At 39.8% G+C, this 24,636-nt stretch overlaps 1 protein-coding gene and 1 pseudogene across 1 annotated transcript; both read right to left on the bottom strand.

The window, feature by feature from the left end:
* Positions 1-351: 351 nt before the first annotated feature.
* Positions 352-5,595, bottom strand: LOC116196561 (annotated as a pseudogene).
* Positions 5,596-9,771: 4,176 nt separating this feature from the next.
* LOC116193921 (DNA replication licensing factor MCM5) lies at positions 9,772-15,682 on the bottom strand. Its single transcript, XM_031522663.1, has 18 exons — positions 15,253-15,682; positions 15,002-15,145; positions 14,602-14,781; positions 14,387-14,485; positions 14,170-14,306; positions 13,948-14,053; positions 13,557-13,691; positions 13,362-13,439; positions 13,144-13,248; positions 12,955-13,046; positions 12,721-12,853; positions 12,535-12,630; positions 12,268-12,359; positions 12,091-12,181; positions 11,611-11,720; positions 10,753-10,882; positions 10,550-10,651; positions 9,772-10,223 (listed from the first exon to the last, which is right to left on the bottom strand). Exons 1-18 carry the CDS (start codon positions 15,532-15,534, stop codon positions 10,140-10,142), a joined length of 2,196 nt encoding a protein of 731 aa, XP_031378523.1. The 5' UTR covers positions 15,535-15,682; the 3' UTR covers positions 9,772-10,139.
* Between the last annotated feature and the right edge of the window lie 8,954 nt (positions 15,683-24,636).

Raw genomic sequence — 24,636 nt, 5'->3', positions numbered from 1 at the left:
GAAAGAATAGCTACTTCCGGCCATTCGGGTTTCGGGTTTGCTGATCAATAAGCTGACTTTGCAAGAGTCCAAATATAATTAATCTCTCGTGACATAACATGATGCGTAAGTAGTAATGGAGAGGCAGAATATTTGTAGAAAGTCACGAGATCGAAGTTTTAGATCTTAGTATTCTATTGTTGCAATATTACCCCTAACCTGCCTCATCACAACCCATACTTGCGTTTGGTCCATAAACTAGTCACAGTTTGGTGGGATCCTCTAAAGTCTGAGATATCACCGATCATGCCCTTATGAGAAATTGCTCAGGGCAGTCTAAAACATACATACAGTTCTGGCTAATGCATCACGGATCAAACACAATCGTACAAACCCAATGATATGAAACGGACACGAAAATAATAAGGCCTGAGACAATTCATCCATTCTCGCGGGGATTCTCATGAGCTAAGGCAAATGTACAAGCTTTCTGGAGCACAAAGGCAAACGGGGTAAATTCTCGAACCATATTCTAAACGAGCTCCTTTCCTGATAAAGACTCGTCAATTGCCATCTCTCCACATGAATTAGCCATCTCTTCTAAAGGTCAATGGAAGAACCTGAGAGCATTACGGTGCTTATAATGTGCAAGAATTCCTTCGGTATCTTGTCAAGAATTCCCCGATAATGATCTATGTCGAGCTTTTTGAAGGATTACATGCCTGTCTCACTTAGACCCAACTTCATCTCTCTGATGGACAATTATAAGATCTCTCCTCACCTGCCACAAAAAGTCATAAATAATTATCACTCTCAAACTTCTTTGCAAGGCAAGAAGAGGTGGGACTGTCTCCCCCCAATTTTGCATATGAACATGCAACGATAAGGGATCTAATAAAGAAGTTTTGAAATGTTCATTACTTCGCAGATATGATTACAGGTCTGATATAAGGCTGTCTTACCACTATTGCTCCTGTATGGCTGCACAAATTAAATAAAACCCCTTCAAAACTTCCGAACAAGATAATATGAGAGAATCAAGCAGTTTACTGATTCAAAAGGATGTCAGAAATTATTATGAGGCCAATGACTTGGAAGACTGGAAGATGCTGTAGATCCCCATGATGGTCAATCTTCTGAAAGAAGAATATTTTTCGGAAGCTCACCAATGGGCACATCCTGCAATAGCAAAAGGGCCCAACAGTTACAGAAGAAATTCATATCTCAAAGTATAACACAACATCCAAGGTAATAGCCTTAATATGTATTGCGCCTACTGCACAGATTACCAGAAAAATAAACTTGAGATTCAGTTCATAGAGCTTGAACTGAACCGAGAGAAAATTGTATCAATTTTTTTACAATTAGCCAGAACTTGTTTCACTTGCATATCATAAGGAATTCAAACAAAAACTTTAAATTCAGATTCAGGGTTGTGACGCCACGGAACCTCAATTTCCACGGGCTTATAGCTAAATGGAAATAGGCACATAAAATGTTCCCAGTCGCTTCTCCTAGCCAATGTGCGAACTGTATTAAACTTAGCTTGACGAAAGAAGCAGGAGAAATGCTGTTTGAATAATATACTTGACGAATTGCACAATACCTACAAGACCCATGCTGACACCTAAGAAAAATGGAGGGCCTCCCACTTAAGTTCTTATCATGCATCATGTCAACTCGGCAATTACTTCATAAGAAAAAGATAGGAGATGCAACCAAGACTCTGAGGCTTAAGCATTTATTATTACACCACGTCACCATTAATAGTCAGAATATGAAGCGAACCTGCTACTCAAAAACTTTTTGCAGATTAAACTCCCATCGAACTTGGAGCAATCTCGAGCATGATGTCCTGAATGGAGGAACCTGCGAAATGATAAAAAGAGAATTATAAAGGCAAATTACATCATAAATAATCTTAATTATTAAGGTGATTTCTGCTAATAGCGATTATACCCTGCTTCTAGACCAATAAGCCAACCCTGCTGGATCATCAGTCAAGCATGTATACACAAGGTCAATGAAGTTCAGCCTCATTTTCAACAAGCCACATATGGATATTGCCCTGCAAACGGGCCGCAAATTACAAATGTTGCAGCTATGACATAGAAAACATAGTGAAGTTTCTTATTAATGAGGTATTTTATAATTTTTTCCATCTCTCAGTCATAAGCCAAACAAAGTTGGGCCATCTTGAAAACTTTGGCTGAAGACTGACCTGGATCTGAGGGCTAGTGAGTCATGCTAAAGTATGGAATTGGCTCCACGGGAGACTCTCTGTCATTAAAGAAAATGACTGCCAATCCCAAATGCTAATATCAACTTTCTTTGCCCTTGATTTAACTGCTTCTACATTAAGACTTCAACAGCGCACGGTGACCATGTAGAAGTCTCTTCCCCTGATCTCGAACTCTTACCAAGTGAATTCATCATGAACCTTGACAAGAACAGACACCCTTCCTAAAGTTATGGAAATAATAAGCGTCGCGAATGATAATTTCCCGATCAATAATGTCCGAGATCATTCTCATCATCTCATGGCAGTCTCCGCATATGCGGTTATTCTTGAAAATCCGAATTCTTCTCGTGTAACTACTGCTCATAAGGGCAAAAGCCAGTGCCAGCCTTTCGCTGTGGTGATGAAGATATTCCTTCTGTTCACTATCTGAAACATTTTGGAGTACATACTCTGTTCTAGGCTTATAACCCGCTAAAATCAGTTTTTTGCCCAGTTCCTCCAACTTCACATAAATCTGTGCCAACTTTGGGTGAGAAAAGTCTTGAGGATAAAAAACATGCACTGTCCCTTCAATCTCGATCCAACTACATGCACGTTCCTTTTTGACCCCTCTCCTCGTCATCAAGCCCCTGACCTCCTTCACACTATCCCAACGTTTTTTGGCTGCAAAGATGTTTGAGAGCAATATATAATTTGATGCTTCCTCAGGGTCGAGCTTGAGAAGCCTTTCTGCAGCTCTCTCTCCAAGATTTTCATTCTTGTGCATCTCACAAGCCCCTAAAAGTGCTTCCCAAATGGGCCCACTTGGAGGAATTTTCATCTCTTTAATAAAACTTTCCACCTCACTGAATTTACCAGCTCGTCCCAGCATATCCACCATACAAGCACAATGCTCAATCGTGGTTTCAACGCCAAAAGTTTCACCCATAGATTCGAAGTGCATTTTTCCTTCATCAATCAAACCTATACGACTACAAGCAACAAGTACACCTAGAAAAGTAATTTGGTCAGGCAAAATTCCCTCTTGTAACATCAATCTAAAAGCTGCAAGGGCCTTTTGTCCTTGGCAATAGTGAGAATATAAACATATCATCGAGTTCCACAAAGTCAAATCACATGAATTTAATCCCTTAAACATGGTCTCGGCATCTTCTATGGACCCGCATTTCCCATAAAAATTAATGAGCCCATTTACAATAAATGTGTCCCATAAGTGACCGGCCTTCAGAGCCATAGAATGGAGCAGCTTACCGCTGCTGAGAGATGCAATTTGGGAGCAGCCACTTAGACAGGTGGCAAGAGTATTCTCATTGGGTGTTATACCTTCTTGTTGCATTAAGGACAAAGTACTTAAGACCCTTCTCCACTTGATCACATCGCATGAGACCAGAAATTATTGTTGTCCAAGTGAAAATGTCTTTATCCTTCAATGACCTGAAAACCAAAACCGCTTCATCTACGCATCTGATCTTTGCATACATGTCAATAAGAGTGGTTCCAACAAACTTATTCCTTGTCATGTTGTGTTTCACAACAAGGGTATGAACTTGTCTCCCAAAACTCACATTCTCAGAGCCTATACAACACCTTAAAACATTAACAAAGGTGGAATCATTCAGTTTTAAGCCCCAGGATAGCATCTGATGGAGAACTTGAGGTCCCTGGGGTCCCAGCAAAAGGTTATTAAAAGAAACCAAATCCTTCTTTCTCATTCCATCAAACGCTTGAAGACCATCATGTGGAGACCCGCTTTTTATGTACATCGACACCAAGGAGTTACTTAACATTATGTCCGATACATCATGCTCATGCCCATATTTATATATCAAGGCATGAACACTCTTGCCATAGTTAAGATGACCAACATTACCAGCAGCACTAACAAGACTAGTGAGGCTGAAGAGATTTGGTTTCAGTCCTCTCTGCCTCATAATGTTAAACACACGAGCAGCCTCAGGACCATCACCTTGCTGGTCAAGGCAAGCAATAATAGTGGTCCATGTCACCACATCAGGATCTTTGATCCTTGAAAATGCCTTTAAGGCATCGACTACTTCATTGCACTTGGAGTATAAATCAACGAGGCTGCAACCAATGACATTATCAGTCTCAGAACCTACCTTAATGGCTACACAATGGAGGATCCTTCCCTCCCTGAGTCTCCCCGAACTCGCACAACACTTGAGGACAGAACTCAAAGTGAAGTTCTCGAACTGGATTTCAGACTCTTTCAAGCTATTGAATAGTCTCATCACTTCATCCACATCTCCCGTGAGAACATAACCATTAAGCATCACGTTCCACAGGACAACGTTCTGCTTCGACAAGCTAGAATATACACTACGGGCAAGTTCCATTTGACCACATTTTGCATACACTTCCATGAGGGCAGATCCCACGTAAGAATCTGCAGCCCACCCCAATCTTATCACTTGACTATGGACCTGTTTCCCCAGCAGAAAATCAGAGCATGCGGAGCAACCCTTCAAGCATGTAGCCAAAGTATACTCATTCGGCCTCACCCCGCCTCTTATCATCTCAGAAAAGAGCAAAGCCCCGTCCTTTCCACACCCCTTTGAAACGAAACCCGCAATAACGGCTGTCCAACAAACAACATCCCTTTGAGGCATTTCATCGAGCATCCTACGAGCAACAGCTGGGCTGCCGCATTTTGCATAGAAGTTCAGCAGGGAAACACGAAGGTGCAAATCTAACTCGACCCGCTGTCGCAGCAGATGACCATGAACCGCCCGCCCACCAGCTACAGACCCCCTCGAAGCAAATGCTTGCAGCAGACTGGAGTACCTCTTCAGCCTCCGTTTTCGGACACCGACAAGTTCCTTGCTTTTAGGAAAAAGAACACTACCCTTATCGAAAGGGATGTTGCTGAGAGCAGAAGCCGAGGGGGGACCCAGCCGGACAGAGAGTCGTGGATACTGCATCTGTCCCCTCCCAGCAGGATTCTCTTCTCCGTCAAGAAGGCATATTTGTCTTCCCAGGAAAAAACTGCTAAACCGGTCCCTTGTTCTTCATGGCAACTAGTTGAATGGAAATTCAAATTAGAATTAACGGATAATAGAATTCCAAGGGAATAAAATTGAAATATAAAAAAAAATTATTGGTTTTGTTGGAGGAAAAAATAAAATTAAGGATTAAAAAAAAAATTAAAATAATATAAAATAAAAGGAATTGCTGTTCATTTTCCTCCTCTCACAAAAAAAGATGAACAGTAACTTAGCAGACGGCCATGGACGGAAGGCCCCATGGAAGATGAACGGTTTCAACCGGGACCGCTGCGTCTGGTCTGCCATGAGCTCCCGAGCCGACCCCAAGGTTTGCGAGGCCTCAATTGGGGCGAATCGAGGCTCGGGAGCCATGGAGGGACCATAGCTCATAATTACAAATCTTTTTAAAATGGAGGAAGTCGCAATTCTCCGTTTTTACGGAATCGGGGTGCCGAGAGTATTTCGATCTCACTCCATTTACACTGAGGAACATGGGAATGGGAACCGGCTCGGAATGGGAATTCCGATTCCTATGAATCAAACATCACGTTAATTATTTTGATAGATTACGTGAAAAGAATAGAATTGAATTAAAATATATGAGTAAATATATATCAAGAAAAAGAAAATAAAAATTCTCATACAAATGTGTGAAAAGATGAATTTAATGAAAACATGTGAGCATATATATCAACCAAAAGAAAATAATAATCTCTCTGAGCAAAATATCATAATAAAGTAAAGGAAGAGAAAAACCTAAAGAAACCTTTTTGAAACAATCAAATTGATATAGATCGGTGTTGATAGTGGATGCACATACAACACAATATACATATAAAGTCCGCACAGACACTAACACGTCTTTGTAAAAGGAAATATATTGTTAAATTTCTGTGTAAAGGACATCTATTTATATACATATAATGTTGTGTAAGCGATGTCTATTTAACTTTGTATGTCCAACTCTCCGTCGGAGTCCTATAAGAGCTTTGTCGACACCATGCTCTACGAGATGACACATATCACCTTGGAAGACATCAAGGCGTCGTTGAACTCGAAGGAGTTGCAGAAGAAGATGACCAGTTACCGGTGGAGCGATGGTGAAGGGCTTATTGCAGGGGGCAAGTCGATCGAGAAGGGGTCCCATTGCATAAGCAAGTCAAGGTGCCAAAAAAGGACTTGATGGATTTGCAATGAGGAAGGCCATCTCAAGCAGGACTGTCAAAGGTAAAAAGTCAAGGCATCGACAAATATAGGGGTGGCAGAGCAAAGCTGTAGAGAATGAGACATTCTCTCAGTAACAGTGGATAGGGACAAGGACTCTCATTACATTGAGTCGGTCAGGTACACCGAGGATTCTCGATTCGAATAGCTCTTATCATATTTGTCATGATAGAGAGTTGCTTACCACTTATCGATCGACAGAGGGTGGTAGAATTCTCATGGAGAATGGATAGTCATGTAATATTATTGGGGTAGGTAGAGTTGGAATTGAGATGTATAATAGTAGTGAGATAATATTGTCAGATGTTAGACATGCCCCAAGTATAACGAAAAATTTGATCTCGTTAGGAAGTCTTTATGCACTTGGTTATAAGTACATGGGCCAAGGTGGAACTTTGAAGGTCTCGAAAGGAGCTCTCGTGGTGATGAAGAGGGTGTTGCGGTACGAGTTATATGTTTTGCAAGGTAAAGCTAGTACTATGACAACGTTCGAGAGGTCAACTCCGAAAGAAAAGTACTTGGGTGATCTCGACCTTGACAAGGTGGATGAGTGCAGATCATTGCGCTCGATCAATAAGTCCTCGAAATTCATTTTCAATCGAGTTATTACTTTTGATAAACCTGTTTTGGTGGAGCAGTATAAGAACAGCAGTTGAAGGACAGGTGGAGAAACATGTGAAGAAGGTTGAGTTCATGGTGGAAGACTTAAAAACTCTTGAGACTCAGCTTGTGATGGTAGAGGATGTTCAGATGGGAAGTTTTTAGGGAAGACAACAATCTCTATGGATTAGTTCGCGAACAAGAGACAGGCAAAGGGAGCATGTGAGACCGCGGGATAGTTTTGGGTTCGCATAGTTGGTGGTCTCAAGTAATGCTGAAGTCGGGGATACGACTTGTACACAAGTCAACTTTGGAGTGCGCACAAAAGGAGAGTTGAGGAAGCTTGGCACCTCAAAGGAGTCCAACGGTGGCTTGGACAGGAGCGGCACACATGCAAGGTGAGGTGGAGCCCGGTAAGGGCTATGAGAGAGCAGTCAAGTAGGAGGCTGATCGTGCTTGGCTGAGTGCGAGCCAAGGTGGAGATATGTTTGAGATGTCTTGCATCAAGCCAGAAAAAGACTCGAAGAATCGAAGACCCGGTAGGCGACGACAAGATTGGTCAAAAAGAGGAATGTGTGATATATTTCTTATTATCTGGGGATTTCGTTGTATCTTTTGAATATTTGAATAGTGAAATATTCATATGAGAAATTAGGGATTTTTCTAAGATATCTTTAGATTATTTAAAAGGCGAAATATCTATATCTCAAAGGGTAGATTATTCTAAAAGGATTTAGGGTATCTTTAAAATATGAGTGGTATTGTATCTACATATAGGGAATGAGTTTTGTACTCAAGCGAACAACGTTGCGAGAGATGGTGAATGTTGGGTGAGATATTTTGGGAATTTTTTCGGGAATATTTTCTCTATAACTCTAGGGTTTTAGAGAAAAAAAAAAAGGTGAGAGGATTGAGAGGTCGGGAAAGACTCTTCTAAGTGAGGTTCATGTTATTAAGGGGTTTGGGAAACACGAGTGATATCTCGGTTATAATATCCGATTTTTTCGATCTAGTTGATACTCTTGCTCTGTTCGTGGATGTTTCTCTCCGTTTTAGGGTTTTACCACGTATATTTAGTATTATTATTTTTTAATTTCTCGTGATTCTAATCTCGTTTGGATGTCTATGGAACAACAAAATTTGTGAAATGCATGCAAGGGTATTTAAAATAAAAATTCCGGTAAGCTTGGCACTAGTAATCACATATTATAATAATGCTTCCAATTTAATGAGGGAGTGGTATATATATAAAATCCATGCAATCCAATGCTCTTCCACCATCAATTGACGGGAGGGATGAGGTGAAGAGAGGAACTCACTCTTATAAAGCTTTGATATGAAAATTCTGTTATTTACCATGGGAACATGCCAACACGGATTTACTTCCTTCCTCTTTGGTAGATTTACTTCCAGCTGAAATTTATTCCTTAAAGTTAGCTCTGCTGTGTATTAGGAAGTATCCTCAAGATATAATATAGTAAGAACTTCCTATATTTATTGTCTTAAAATTAAACATTATTGTGTTTGGTTTTAGATTTGAGTTTTGGTTTTAATTGATTTATAATGATTGTGTTGTTGAATTGTAAGAAAAGTGTGAAAAGGTAATGAATAAATGAGAAAAATTAATGATTGTGTTGTTAAATTATGGAAAAAGTAATGAACAATTGAGAGAATTTAGTATTAAAAATTGAATTAAATGGTTAAAAAAATTGAAGAAAAAAGGGAAAAGTAATAATTGTGTTATTGAATTGAAGATAAACGAAATTGAATTAAAAAATTTTTAAAGCCAAACGGGAAACGCTTACACGAGATATGAAAGTGGGTTTATCCCCGCCACAAAGAGTGGGGTGGGATTTCCCCACTCGCACGGAACCACCCCACATTTTTTAAAATTTTAAATAATTTCACTTTTTAATTTATATATTTGGTAAAATCAAATAATGCTCTCTTTTTTTGGTGTATTGTCTAATATTTAAAAGTTTAATAGGTTCGATTAATTTGAATTTGAGTGATGTCAACGCATTAAAAAGACTTGCATTTGGGACTCTGTTCTAGGAGGATAAATGCCGAGAAGTTATTGGATGATCCTACCTCATTATGTGGCGATAAGAAGCACCGATTAAATTGCATGAAATAGAGGAATTTGTGCTAATTACTCAGATAATTGCCATAAATATTTTTCACTAAATAATTCTTATTGGTTCTTTATCGCCATGTCAGTGTGAAGTAGGATCATTTAATATTTTCTCATAAATGCCGAATCATCTTAAACCAACCTACAATGATAGAAAACCTATTTCAATTTATCATTAGTTTAAATAGTCCTCTTTTTATTTGTGATGTTAGAAATATCATTATTTTTATGACCCTTTTTATTTGATTTATTTCTTTAGGCCAATTTTAGTACTAGGAAGTTCAGCGCGTCCGATTATGAGAAGGAAGAATGGCAGTGGGAATATGATTTCTGGCAACAGGGAAGGGATCGACGTGACGCCACAGCACCCCGAAAGTTACGCAATTGGAAAATTGTGAACATTGTGATGGACTAGAATGGCTCTCTGATTCGACATTGTTGAATGAGCCCTTCATGGAGTCGCCACTTTCCATCAATTAAATCTATTAATTGAGCTCTGCCAGAAATTATTTCAACTTCCATCAGTTGAATTTATTAGTTGAGCTGTTTGACTAAATTTGCGACAATAATAAATGGCAAGCGAGCGCTGATGTAGCAATTTTCAGATCACAGAGAGCTCGAAAACTGCATAATTTTTCCGATTGGCAACCTCGCGTACATATAAATTCAGATAGCAACCTAATCTCATCGGCTTCTAAGAGCCTCCCAAACTTCTCACCTAAAATCACCTAATCCAAGATCTCTTCAGCTACATAATCTCATCATATCAGCCCTTATGAACCCTTCCAGCCCTTCTCATTGGCATCTCTCGAAATACATAATTTTTTGAAGGACTCGTCTCATGTACATGTAAAGGCCAGTTTGACAGTATCTAACACCGTTTGTTCCAAATTAGAATGGCAGGCATGTAGAGGGTTTCCTCGGATCCCTCGTCATTTCCCAATAATGAATTGCATCAAGCTTTTCGAAGGATGATACGCCTTTCCCGCTTATACTCAACCTCATCCCTCTGGTGCATGATTATAAGAGCCCTTCTCACCTGTCACACCAATCATAAAAATGATCAACGTCGATCTTACAAGGCAAGAAACTTGGATAGGTCATGTGAAATTGTGAACTACTCAGATGTAAATCTGTCAGTCGTGATTCCTTTACGCATTGAAATTACGTACGAGAATCTGCTTGAAAAAATGTAATATTCTTGGAAGATATGCAGGTTTTTACTGGCAGAGATTAGGATGAAGCATTTCATGGTAACAACAGCCATGCTGAAAATAGATCTTTATTTCTGGAAAGCAAATGTGCAAAAATTGACGAGGTGACACTTACAAGAAAGGATGTAAAAAAGTCGAAGCAAGTACTTACTATTGACTCATTCATCCCCATCCTGACGAGCTCATCGATCAGCTTCCTTTCTGATATGTGGTTCCCAATCCCAACCCTTCTCTTTATTTGGGTCTCTGCTTGCTGTTCATTGCCAGAAAAATAGGAAAAAGGGTTATCTAGTGGCAGATACAATCACATAAGGATACATAGACCGGGGGGTTTGATAAAACATCAAAATGAACCTTTATCTCATTTGCCATTTCAGGAGTAAGATTCAATTGCTGGTTTATCCCAGAGCGAGCTGCATCCATTGTAGATACGGTAAAGAGTCTAATTGCTTCCTGCACGTTCTCCTCAGTAGCGATGTGGGACCTGAAAAATATTGTTCAATGGAGAACAGCAGAGTGGTGTCATTGCCAGTTCTAAGGACTTACTCCAAAGTTATATGATTGAGGAAGCCACATTCAGCAACTCCAAACAGCGATGCAAGCTCTCCATATGTTTGAAGAAACATGAAGAATGGAAACAAGCAATGGAGAATAAAATGATAAGGAAGTAAAATGCTTGTATTTAATCTACTAAGATAGAAGTGGGAATAGTTATGAATAGGAGGAAAAATGTAAATGACAACATACCCTCCACAATATTTACACTAAGAACTATCATATGAAAGTAAACACTAAGCGAATTAGAAATCCCTTTTCTTTCTTTTTTTGGTTACAAAGGAGGCCCAATGCCTAATACAATGAAAGAGAAATCCTAATGTACTAATAAAGGGCACGGATAGTCCCACTAGGTATCGAAACCTGCGACTTCTAAGTCAACAGGCAAGGGTATGCGCCACTGCACTACACCCTCTTTTGATAGAAATCATTTTTCTATTCCTCTGCTATTTTCGTCTACGCACATGCAATGCTACTGGGATATCTATAATACAAGTTTCAGAACATTCATCACTTTCCTCAAATCCGACAGAACCATCTGCATATGGAGCATGTAATCTAACGAAAAAGACCCCTAACGCTCACTGCTCAATATTAAAGATTTGAGCTAATGAAACAGTTATAAGATGCGACAGAAGTTCAGGGATTTGAACATACAGTTTCATTTTTGCTAGTGCCTCACTTAGCCTAACAATTGCCTCCAACTGTCTTACGGTGATGGGAATAGCTGCAGCTTCACCTGTATCATTAGCCTGCTGCCTCATGTCCTGCCAAAGAAACAAACCGTCGGGGTAAATATCAACACAAATTAGGCTTCTGAATTTAGTTTGCCAGGAAGAAAAGTTCCCTGGCTACATATGCTTCGCAAATTCTAGGTATAACAAAACAATTAGTTCCCTGAAGCAACACAAAGCAACGGCACATGTGACCATTTTCTGTTGCTCAATTTGTATGTTCGCACAATCCATTCGTCAACGTAATTTAATATATCCAAATCCATGCAGCTGCAAACTCATTCACTACTTTGACTTTGCACAAATTATTGAGCTTCTTTCAATCTATTTTTTCAGTATTTTTCAGATAATTAACTGAGTATGGCATGATATCACTTGTCCATCGTTAAGCCAATAAATGTACCTGTCTAATTGTAACATAACTGTTCTGCAGCATCGTAGATGCAGATTCCGAAAGACGGGGATGACACTGAGCTCGACAATACTGAATATACCTGTTAAGATTCCGCTGCAAGAGTAAGTTGACCTACCAATTATTTGACAAAACAGAATTACATGGAGATCCTTCACAGTTGAGTACCTTTTCAGCCAATTTTCTTCCTTAGAAGGTCTGCTGTCTGCTGAGATTGCATCAGCTGATGCATGCACTTTTATGATATGGCTTGCTATAATCTAGAACAAGAGAATTTTTGAGCCAGGGTTCCCTATTGAGTTCTTGAAAACCAAACTCCAAATATTTAAGCGAAAACAAATGCTATTCTGAAATTCTACAGAGAATGGGAGGGTCCTTTCATGCTCATTAGTCTATTCAAGAGGTATAATCAACTGAGAGATGATTGTGAATTACCTTATCTTGACTGTACATCCTAATATCTTTGACAATAAAGATCAGATCGAATCTAGAAAGAATTGTTGTTTGCAGATCAATGTTATCCTGTGCAGTCTGCAGCATGAAATGTACTCATGAATTCAAGAAAAATGTCATTGAAACCTCAGAATAGCAACAAGATGGAACTGCAAACATGCCACAGACCTTAAGATCATCGTAGCGTCCTGATGGAGGATTAGCAGCAGCAAGCACAGAGGTTCTGGAGTTCAGGACTGTAGTTATGCCGGCTTTGGCAATAGAGATAGTTTGCTGCTCCATGGCTTCATGAATAGCAACCCTATAGCCCACAAGGAAGTCCAAATTAAGTTTTTGAGTAGCACTATTAAACTGCTTAGAAAAAACCAACATAGAAAGCTAACAGGATTAAGTTCCAGTTACCTATCCTCAGGTCTCATTTTGTCGAACTCATCGATACATACTACTCCTCCATCAGCCAAAACCATGGCTCCTCCTTCAAGATAGAACTCACGCTAAAGAGTACAAATTTGAAGTCAGATAATGCGAAAAAGTTGTTCATAACATCAAAGAGAGAATAGGCCCTCTCAGAGTAGGAGATGAGGAACTTACTGAGCTGCCATCTCGAATCACAGAAGCCGTAAGACCAGCTGCTGATGAACCCTTTCCCGAAGTATAAACAGCAATTGGCGCTGTCTTTTCAACAAATTTCAGAAACTGCATATAAACTATCAGGTCAGCAAATCAAATGATAAGCATCCATGTCAAGAATTTACTAGCCTATCAATTATTCGGAGCACTCAATAGAATGAAGCAAAGCAAGGCATAACCTGTGACTTGGCTGTGGATGGATCCCCAAGAAGCAGCACATTTATATCACCCCTGAGCCTCACACCATCAGGCAAAATCTGCACTTGCAAAAAAAAAAAAGAAAAGTGTAAGTGCCACTGTCCCCTACTACAGAAACATGTATAATATCTAGATGTGTCTTTGAGATGCTCTCAATATCAAAGCTGATGACATACCTTCCTTGATCCTCCAAACAAAAGACAGGACACGGCCTTTTTCACATCCTCATGACCGAATATGGATGGGGCAATTTTGGAGCATATGCGTTTGTATGCGTCGGGTTCTGATGCAAACTTTTTAAATTCTTCAACCTAGAAACCATACCCAAGTTTAGACAGGCTGTACCCGGCTCAAAATTATTTATTGCCTCAAAAACTTGATTAGCAAAATGAGCTCCTCATTGTATCTCAGATTAATGACATTCCTGCCGAGTCTTTTGACTGGTCCAATCTATTTTAGCATCTGATGAATAAACCAAACTGGTGCATGACATACCAGGACATCATTAATTTTTTCTATCTAGGTAAGCCAATTGATGATTTAGCTATTTGGTTTATTGTATATTACCTCCTCAGAAGTGAAAGAAGCAGGACCTCTGGAGCTGGCTTCATTTGTCTCCTCTTGCCCAACAACCCTAATATAAGGCTGTCTTACCGCGACTGCTCCTCGGTGGCTGCACATAATGAGACATAAAAACTCACCCAAAACTTCACACAAGAATACTACGAGAATCAGGCAATTTATTTATTTATTTACTGATTTAAAAAAATTGAAATGAAAAATTCTTACGAGGCTGATGAATTGGAAGACTGGAAGATGCTGTATATCCCCATGATGGTCAATCTCGTGCCAGGCACAATTGTTTGGACAAGATGGCGGTCCACTGAGAGAAGCATATTTCTTGGAAGCTCACCAGTGGGCACATCCTGAGATAGCAAGACCGCCCAACAGTTCAGAAGAAACTCGTAACTCATCTCAAACTACAAAATATCAACGAAGATACTACCTCGGGATTCTCTTGCAACTTGAGGGTCTGTTGGTCCACATACATGCTCTGGTCAGGGACCACAAGCCATGGATCAAGTGGACATGGCTCCTCTCCAGGCTACAGAGGAATTACAAGCATTAGACTATAATCACTATACACTGTTAGATCATAAACAAGACTAAAAATGAAAACAAAAAACGCAAGGAGTCCAGAGAAATGGAAATATTATGAACCTGTGGGATATGGTCGCACGATCTAGGAACAATGGCGCCACCAAGACCTGGACGACACGGGACCTCCTTCACATTTCTACAGTTTTTACATACTAGCTTCACTGTGATGGCTTTGGCTTTGGTCCTGGAAGCAGCTATGGTAATCCCTGATATTTTGACCAGCTTCGATATGTATTGTGCCTATCATATAAAGAGCAAGAAAACAAACTCGAGCTTCAGGGCATTGTGAAGTAAACATGTAAAGTACGTTAATTTTGCTTGTCATGAATTGTCCGACAACATAGAATATCCTTCTCAACCAAAGCCATCTAACTGGGAAACGAGACTTCAGTACCATATTCATAAAGTCCCACTGATATATGTGCCAGAAAATCAAACAGCGAGATGAGAAAATGCTAACCCCGAGAGACCGCAGAGACACGGGATCTTCCTTGGAAGTCAGCAAGATCTGAACTGGCGGGACCTCGGGCTCCTCCATTTCACCGGTCTCCCCTGACTTCTTCGACCTCAAGCTCACCAAAACCTCGGCTGCTGCGGACTCAAACTACAAACATACAACCTCATATTCAGTGAATACAATCCTCAAAAATGACATCACCGTTCTCAATTTCAGCAGCAAAACCTCTGATTTCTCCAATTTTATACACTTACGAGGGGCAAATAATCAGCAGGGGCGGAGCGGAGGAGGTCGGCGAGGGCAAGATCACGATTGAACGCGTAGAGGTCCTCCATGTGGACGAGGAGGAACTTAGGGTTTTGGAGGAGGCTCTCCCTGTAACGGAAATCGTTGTTCCGGATGAACTCCTTGAAGAGGGTCCTGACGGAGTCACGGGTGGCGGTCCCGGCGGCCGAGTTGGGGTTGTCGGCCGACCCATCGCCGAGCACCGCCGCCTGGTCGCTGTAATATACCGCCCCTTCGTCCCACCCAGACATTGCTGAAACCCAAAAGCTTTAGTCAAATCAATTTCTTCTCTCCCTCTCCCCCGCTCTCTGTCAGTTGCAGAGAAATGATGGGTTCCTCTCTCTCTTTCATTGCGGCGACGGAGGGTTGAAGGAGGGGATTTTGGCGGGAATATTTGGCGGGAAATGTTAAGGTGGCGCGTGGCGCGTGCAGCTTGTGTTGCAGAGGACATAAAATTTTCGGTGTCGTTTGATAATGAGTAAATTGGCAATTTAATCCTTGACTTTTGCAAGTTACGTCAATCGGGTCCTTGAATTTATTTTTTGCATCAATTTAGTCCTTGCGTTTGTCAATTTGCATCAATTTGGTCCCTGTACATCAATTACATCCCCCATTAAAGGAAATTACATCAATTACATCATCTACTAAAAAATTATATCAATTAAGTTATCGCTACATCAATTGTGTCTTTTTTTACACAAAATACATAAAGAGATTCTTTTGGTACATCAATTAGGTCCTTCCGTAATCATGGAGTTAAATATAACGTTAATTATGGAGCATGTTACATCATTTAGATTATTTCTTTGTTTTTTTAGTTGTTCTTTATTCCTATTTAATAGAAAAAAAATGAAAAATTGAGGCTTTAAAAAGACGACAAAATGGCTTCATTTTGAGGAATGAACCAGGCGACGTCGTTTTGTCATTTTAAAAAAGGTTAATATGACGTCATATTGAGTCCACCACTCAAAATGATATTGTTTTGTCGTCTTTTAAAAAAAATTGAAGGGAACCCCCATTGGAGTTTGCCCCCGTTCTCTCTATTTTTCGAAATAGAGGAAAAACAGAGGGAATAGAGGTGAGAATCTTCGATGGGGTGCTTTCCGCCGGCAACCTGCCTATTGGGTACTGGAGCCTCTGATGACCTCCCCCAAGGCGAGGTCGTCGGCGAGAGAGCCCCCACCGACCCCCATTTTTTTTTAATTGTTATAAAAAGAAAAAAAAAGAATGAAAAAAAAGAAAGTAAGAATCTAAACAATTAATCTTTAATTAACAATATCAGGCGAATTTTGACAGAAGGACCTAATTGATGTACCGCAAAAAAGTTGTTTGATGTATATTGTGTCATAAGGAGTCAACTTATTTAGCCGATGATGTAATTGGTGTAACTTCCTTTAGCTGGGGATGTAATTGATGTAAAAATAATCTATTTGATGTAAATTGAAAAAGTAGGGATCAAATTGATGCAAATAGACAAACTCAAGGATCAAAGTGATGCAAAAAATAAGTTAGAGATCTTATTAACGTAACATGCGAAAATCATAGACTAAATTGCCTATTTACTCGTACACTAACAATTTACCCCTAGAGAAATCGATGTCCCATTAAATCTTACCTCAAGTAATGTTTTACATCAATTTTGACCCTAAGCGATTAAATATACGTCGAATTGACCCCTCCGTCTATCTTCCGTCAATAATTTGACGAAATCGTCCAATGTGACATTATTTTATTATTTCTTCATTATTTTATTCTTTTCTTCTGTCTGCTTCTTTCCATGTTATAAGTTTGTTTTACTCTTTTTTTTTTTGGTAGGAAAGGAAGGCATATGCCTTAGATACAACAAAGATTTTGTTTTAATTCTTTAAGGATATATTTATCAAAAAAATTGTAAAAAAAAAAAAAGAGAGAAAGGAAAGGAGAGGAAATGCAACGACTTTTCCTCTGCTCCAGTCCCCTGACTTTGGCTGTCCTCCTCCTCCCCTTCCCCCCCGACTTCTCACTCTCACTCTCAGTCCCTGTTACTACAACTTCCCATATTCCTCAGGCCCCAACTATGCTGCCCCGCTCTCCGACCTCCAGAACTGACACGATTGGGCCATGTCCCTGGCCGCCTCGGTGGGTTCTACCTTCCTCCACTCTAACAAGGGCCCCGACTCCTCCCTCCTCTGCGGAGAACTCGAGTGACTTCTAGAGGACGCCCTCCTAGAAGGCACTACCGGCCTTTCTTCACTACTTCGCTAGACGAAGATGCAGACGGGCGCCCCGACAGATCCAGTTAAGCTCAAGGTTGGCATCGAGGATCTCTACAGCCTATGGAGGCAGAGGATTGACGAGAGGAGGCCCCTCCAGTACATAGTTGGGCGCGAGCATTGGGGAGATTTGTCTCTTTCCGTCTAAGAGGGGGTCTTGATCCCAAGGCCTGAAATCAAGATCCTCGTTGATTTGGTCGCAGATGCCGCCAAGCTGGTCGACCCCAGGAGGAGGATTGGACGACGACGAAGACAGAGTGTGGGCTGATTTGGGGACTGGCATTAGGGCTATTGCCATAGGAATTGCGAGAGCTCTAGGGACCAGCGGCTGCCTGAAGGTTATTGCCACGGATCTGAGCTCAGTGGCTGTTCAAGTTGGAGGGCCAGCGGCGTTGCCCCGCCGTCGACCTCATCACTTTTTAAAATTTATATGATTAAATACGATAATACATTATAATGGAATTTTAAAAACTCATAAAATGAATCAAAACTGATATTTTGTTTTCCAGCACTTTTTAATTAATGATGAACCGACGGAATGAGCAATGTGATCTATATTTAATCAATCATGGCCAAAATTAATATAAAAAATTATTTAAAATTAAATTTAACGGAATATTGATATCTTGAGGATAAATTATTAGTTTACTAATCTATTTATATCTATCTATCTATCTCTATATCTATCTATTATCTATATCCATATCCATGCTATCTATCTATCTATAGATATACTATATACTAAGGAGTAGAAATTGTTAGGTAAAATTCACATGCCTATTTGGACTTGGGCCCATCCGCAACCCAAAAGCTTAAGCCTATGGGTTGCTAGACCATTACCTCTTATAAACATATGGATTTCCTCTCAACTTTTCCATATGGGATTACTTCCAACACTTGCCCTCATCATTCTCCATATAGGAGAGAAACCGGCCCAACAATTCCCCCTCATTCTCGACAATTGGTATTCGAGTCCGGAAGTGGAAGCCCGGCTCGAAGTCCTCCATATAGTCGAGAAGGGGGGGAATTGTTGGGCCGGTTTCTCTCCTATATGGAGAATGGTGAGGGCGGATGTTGGAAGTAATCCCATATGGAAAAGTTGAGAGGAAATCCATAGGTTTATAAGAGATAATGGTCTAGCAACCCATAGGCTTAAGCTTTTGGGTTGCGGATGGGCCCGAGTCCAAGTAGGCCTGTGGATTTTACCTAACAAGTGGTATCAGAGCCAGGTTAACAATCCTAGGGAAGGGATGTACTCAACCAAACAATAACGCAGCAATTAATCTTCCTCCCCTACTAGTGTAATCGAGATAGGAACTAATCAAATCAACTAACAAGCAGTAAAGTAAAAGAACACCAAGAATTTTACGTGGAAAACCCCGATGTGGGGAAAAACCACGGGACCAACTCCGAATCAACGATCCACTATGAATGAAGGTTATACAATGTCTTTCATCAAGGGTAAACCCTTGGATCACCAAACTCAAGAGAAACACTCTCTTGGATCACCCAAACACTAAATTCGTCACCCACACCGGGTGGTTCATAAAGTCAGCTGAAACAGCACCTATAGAGCTCGAATAGAAATTCTGACCGTTCAGAACTTAGCCCCACGTGTTGTGAAGCTGCTGTCAAAATTTCGTCCCAATCGGAGTTCGTTTGACGTCCCGATCGAGGTTTGATCTCCAGCTGCGCGCTGCCCCTATTGATCCGAATTCTGCTCTGTTCCTCTCTGTTATTCTGTGCTGATTTGCTACTACTATTTCTCAGCTGGTTTGCTGAAAAATAAACCCTAACAAAAGTGGGTCCTTGGGCCTATTAAAGCCCGATAAAAGCCCAATACAATTTGAGCCAAACTTCCTCCAAATTGGAGGGATACCCAACAAACTCCCCCTCCCGACTATTTGGAGGCTTCGAGCATACCGGCTATACTTCGGCAAACATGAAGTTTCTCCCTAGCGAGAGGTTTTGTCATCATATCAGCTCAATTATCATCAGTGTGCACTTTGTCTAGTTTCACCAGTTTGGATTCCAACACATCTCTAATCCAATGAAACTTGATATTGATATGCTTCGACCTCGAATGGAAAGTGGGATTCTTGCAAAGATGAATAGCGCTTTGACTATCACAGTGTAGAACATACCTTTCTTGCTTCAAGCTCAACTCCTGCAAAAACTTTTGCAACCACAACATCTCCTTGCAACCTTCGGTCACCGCAATGTATTCGGCTTCCGTTGTAGACAAAGCGATGCACTTTTGAAGCCTTGATTGCCATGAGATAGCTCCCCCTGCAAAAGTCATCAAGTATCCCGAAGTGAATTTTCGGGAATCGATATCTCCTGCCATATCCGCATTCGTGTAGCCCACTAACTCCGGCTTACCAGTGCCAAAGTGTAAACACACCTTGAATGTTCCTCTGAGATACCTCAGGATCCACTTAACTGCATTCCAATGCTTTTTCCCCGGATTGGAGAGAAAACGACTAACCACACCAATAGAATGAGCGATATCTGGCCTTGTACAGACCATAGCATACATTAAACTTCCTACAGCTGATGAGTAAGGAACTTTCTTCATCTCTTCTTTCTCCTTCTCACTTGTAGGACATTGCTTCGAGCTAAGTTTGAAATGAGAAGCAAGTGGTGATGAAACTAGTTTAGCATTACCCATGTTGAACCGATCCAAATCTTCTCGATGTACTTCTCTTGAAAAGCCAAATTTTTCCACTTGATGTCATAAGTATGCATCCCAGGATCTTTGCCGGTCCCAAACCTTCAGGAAAGGACTCTGAGCTCTTTCTTAACTTGCAATCTTGCTCTATCTGAAACAAGACAACATCCCTAACTAAAATGATAAAATCACCATCGGGTCAAAACCTGATCGAGTTGTCTTCATGGCTAACAGAAGAGCATTTTTTGTCCATCGAGTGCTTCTTAAGAACAAGCCCTCACCGCAGACTCTGAGATGCTTGTATGATACTTTCTTGCCGGTCCCAACTACTGGGGTACATCTCCATCAAGTGCAACTAACGGTGTAAGATTAATAAGATCAACCGCTGACCTCATTGCCTCGCCCCAAAAAGACTTAGATAGTTTTGCCTGAGAAAGCATACAACGAACTCTCTCAACAATTGTGCGGTTCATCCTCTCTGCAAGCTCGTTCTGCTGTGGTGTCTTCAGTACCGTCTTCTCAAGTTTGATATCGCGAGTCCTGCAATAGTTCTCGAAAGGACCCCTATACTCACCACCATTATCAGCTCTAACACATTTCAACTTCATGCCCGTTTCTCTTTCCATTGCTACATGGAAGTTCTTGAAAATCTCAGTCACTTGATCTTTAGTTCTCATAGGGTAAGCCCAAACCTTCCTGGAATGATCATCTATAAGGTCACAAAATAGAGAGCACACACCAAGAGATCTATCCGACATGACAAACATCAGTATGCACAAGATCAAGTATATGATCGCATCTAGAGGGACGACTTCCAACAAAAGAAACTCTCCTCTGCTTACCAGCTAAACAGTGATCACAAGTGCTCAAGTGCATACCTTTAACGGGCAAAGACTGCTTTTTTGGCAAGAATTTGAATACCTTTCTCGCTGATATACCCAAGTCTCCTGTGCCATAGCTCGATAGGATAATCCTCAACAACATTAATTTGACCGGAGTTGTGTCTGGCACGCAACCTGTAGAGAGTGTCGGTCTTCTGACCTTGTGCCACAATCAACGAACCCTTGGAGAGCTTCCATCTCCCATTGCTAAATTCGTTACTGTAGCCTTCATCATCAAGTTGACCCGTCGAGATTAGGTTAAGGCGAATTTATGGAACATGCCTCACCTTCTTCAGAAACAACTTGCAGCCAAGCTCGGTCTCTAGACAGACATCACCAATACCGACAATCTTGCATGATTGTCCATTCCCCATTCTCACATAACCATAGTCCCCGGTAGTGTAAGATGAGAAGAAATCCCGCTGTGGAGTGACATGAAACGAGGCACCTGTATCTGCAACCCAGGTAGAGTCCTGACAAGTGAAATTCACATAAGCTTCATCACAAATGATGTAGGTCTCTCAATCAGATGCCACTGCTGTAGTGCCTTCTTCCTTCTTACTCTCACCGTTGCCATTTTGATTTTTCTTCAGAGCTCTACACTCCCTTTTGTAGTGTCTCTCTTTTCCACAGTGATAGCAAGTGACCCCTTTTCTTATCTTCGACTTTGATCTACCCCTCGATTTGCCACGTGAGTTACTATGCTTGGAAGAGAAATTTATGCTTTGACTTCGCCCCCGTTGTTCAGTAACAAAGCTTCAGACTGAATGGAAATCTTCGAGCCTTTCATTCTAGTCTCCTCATTAAATAAACTGTCTGTCACCGTGGCCAACGATAGCTTCCCATTTGGCGCAGAATTGCTTAATGCAACCACAAGTGTGTCCCAATTATCCGGTAGAGTCCCTAAAAGTAGACAAGCCTGCAACTCATCGGGTAATATTATCTCCAGGTTCGTCAATTGGTTAATAATATCCTGGAAATTACTCATGTGCACAGCCATATCACCTACATCCTGGAAACGAAGATGAACCAGCTTCTTCACGAGAAATGCCTTATTTTGCGGTGTCTTCCTCGCATAGAGATTTGTCAATTTATCCCACAAAGCTTTTGCATTTGTCTCCTGAGCAACATGATGATAAATACTATTGTCTATCCACTGCCGAATCAAACCAATAGTCTTCCGATTTGTGCGTTCCCAAGCCTTGTCATCCTTATCTTTGGGTTTCGCGGAATCCCCTTCAATGGGATCGTACAAATCCCTGCAAAATAGAAGATCCTCCATCCGAGACTTCCATATAGAGTAGTTGGTTGCATTCAACTTGAACATAGATCCTCTAGACTCCTCCATCTCGAAAACACCGAAAAAACTCAAACTTCTCCAACTCGAGGCTCTGATACCACTTGTTGGGTAAAATCCACAGGCCTACTTGGACTCGGGTTCATCCGCAACCCAAAAGCTTAAGCCTATGGGTTGCTAGACCATTATCTCTTATAAACCTATGGATTTTCTCTCAACTTTTCCATATGGGATTACTTCCAACACCCGCCCTCACCATTCTCCATATAGGAGAGAAACCGGTCCAACAGAAATAACTCTCAATAGTTTATATTCAAATTTTATATTATTTTTTCAATAGTAAAAACTACAAGTAGTAATGAGCTCCAATGTAAAAGGAACTTTTCTCTCTTTCACGCAAAAAAGAAGAAGAGAAACTCTGAATAGTTTATATTATAATTTTATATTATTTTTTCAATAATAAAAACTACATGTGGGTAAGAGCTCCAATGTAAAAGGAACTTTTTCTCACTCACACAAAAAAAAAATGAAAATAACCCTCTAATCTATCTATCCTATCAATAAATTTATAGTTTTTCTTTGACCTTTTAGACAGTGTTATCAGAACCGGACTGAATATCGAACCGGATAAAATATGGGTTCATTGGTTCAATCGAGAGTTCGATGGGTCGAACCGTAAATTTAATTAATCATAATATTTTATTATTTAAAGTAGTATTAATGATAATTAAATGCATAATATTTATCTAAATTCATTTACAGTGCATAATATCTAGGGAACAAAAGTAATTGAGGAAGAAATAAAGCAACAACTAAAGTAATGGAGGAAGAAATAAAGCAACAAGCAGTTGTTGCCTAGTTGATTAGTGGGCGTGCACATAGAGGGGGAGGTTGGAGCTTTAAAAGCTTTCATCATCAATAATTTTTCTTATATATTTGTTCAACCATTAAACTCATGGGCAATTTAGTGAATTTTTAGATTCAAATCGGTTGGTTCTATGAATTCAACGGTTCAATTGTGCATATCCGGTCAGAAGGTGGATCAAACCGATCATGGTGTCGAGTCCCGATCCGACTGGTCGATCCGGTTCTGATAACAATGCTTTTAGCACCTACACTATCCCATGAAATCCTCTTATGCATTCCACTCATTTTCATTATATTATTTTTTGTTCTCTCATTCTTTTTTAAGTTGCAAGTATGGAAGAAAAATATTTACTATATATAATTATCAGATCTATATATGGAACTTTACAAGAATGCTAAAATAACTTTTTTTATGAATAACGTAAACCAAAGAAGATATTGTAAGAAGTAAAAATAAGAAAAAAAACTACTGTAGAAAAGTTATGTTTTAAAGTTGTTCAAACTAATGTAAGTTATATATTACGATTTATCTAAAAGGAAAAGTTAAATTTCAAATATAATATAATTATTTATATAAAGTCATAAGATCTAATGTTGTACCTGCAAGTGAAATCGCAACAATGTGCCAAAGAATTTAAAATTAGCCTAAAAAGGTATATATCTACACAGTCCATAATAAATAATATACGACCAGATATAATATTGCTGTCATCATTTTTTCGCAATATATGGTTGTTCTGAAAAATCACATGTGCTTTTTGGATATATAGCAAGAGATATATTTAGTAAAATTTTAAGATTGAATTCACCAAAAAATATTGAGTTAGGAAAAAAGAGGTATAGTCCGCAATGAAGCGCCGGTTTATTACTAGTAGATGTTATAATAGAATATTTTTAACAAAAAAGAAATTAATATTTTAAATTAATCATTAAGGAAATAATTTACATATATACGCATCTAGATTTAAGAAAAAGTGAAAAATTGATGATTTTTTGGCCTTTAACCCTATCTATATATATATACATATCTTACCTAGAAAATATTATATTATAAGAAAATTTTGAAATACGTACGATATAATGTTATCTACTAATTTGAGATTAAGAATGAAATAATTCATATGGCGTTTTCTATTACGTTTTCTTAAATTAATAGTATAAAATCATATCATATATATAATTACAAATTTCATGTTATGTTTCCTATGTATCCAAGCTCTCTTTAGGTTCTTCTATCCCTTTATATTCTATTATTGTCAAGCTTATATTTACGCGCAATTTGTTATTTTATTTTGATGAACAATCGCGTATTTACATAAAAAAAAATGAATAGTTCTAATTCTTTCTAAGTTCATGAGTTAAGTTTATATTATTTGAGGAACAAT

The sequence above is a fragment of the Punica granatum genome, chromosome 2 (genome assembly GCF_007655135.1).
Source record: "Punica granatum isolate Tunisia-2019 chromosome 2, ASM765513v2, whole genome shotgun sequence".
Lineage (NCBI taxonomy): Eukaryota > Viridiplantae > Streptophyta > Magnoliopsida > Myrtales > Lythraceae > Punica > Punica granatum.
The sequence above is the reverse complement of the archived record's forward strand: the minus strand, read 5'-3'. Positions and strand labels throughout refer to the sequence as shown.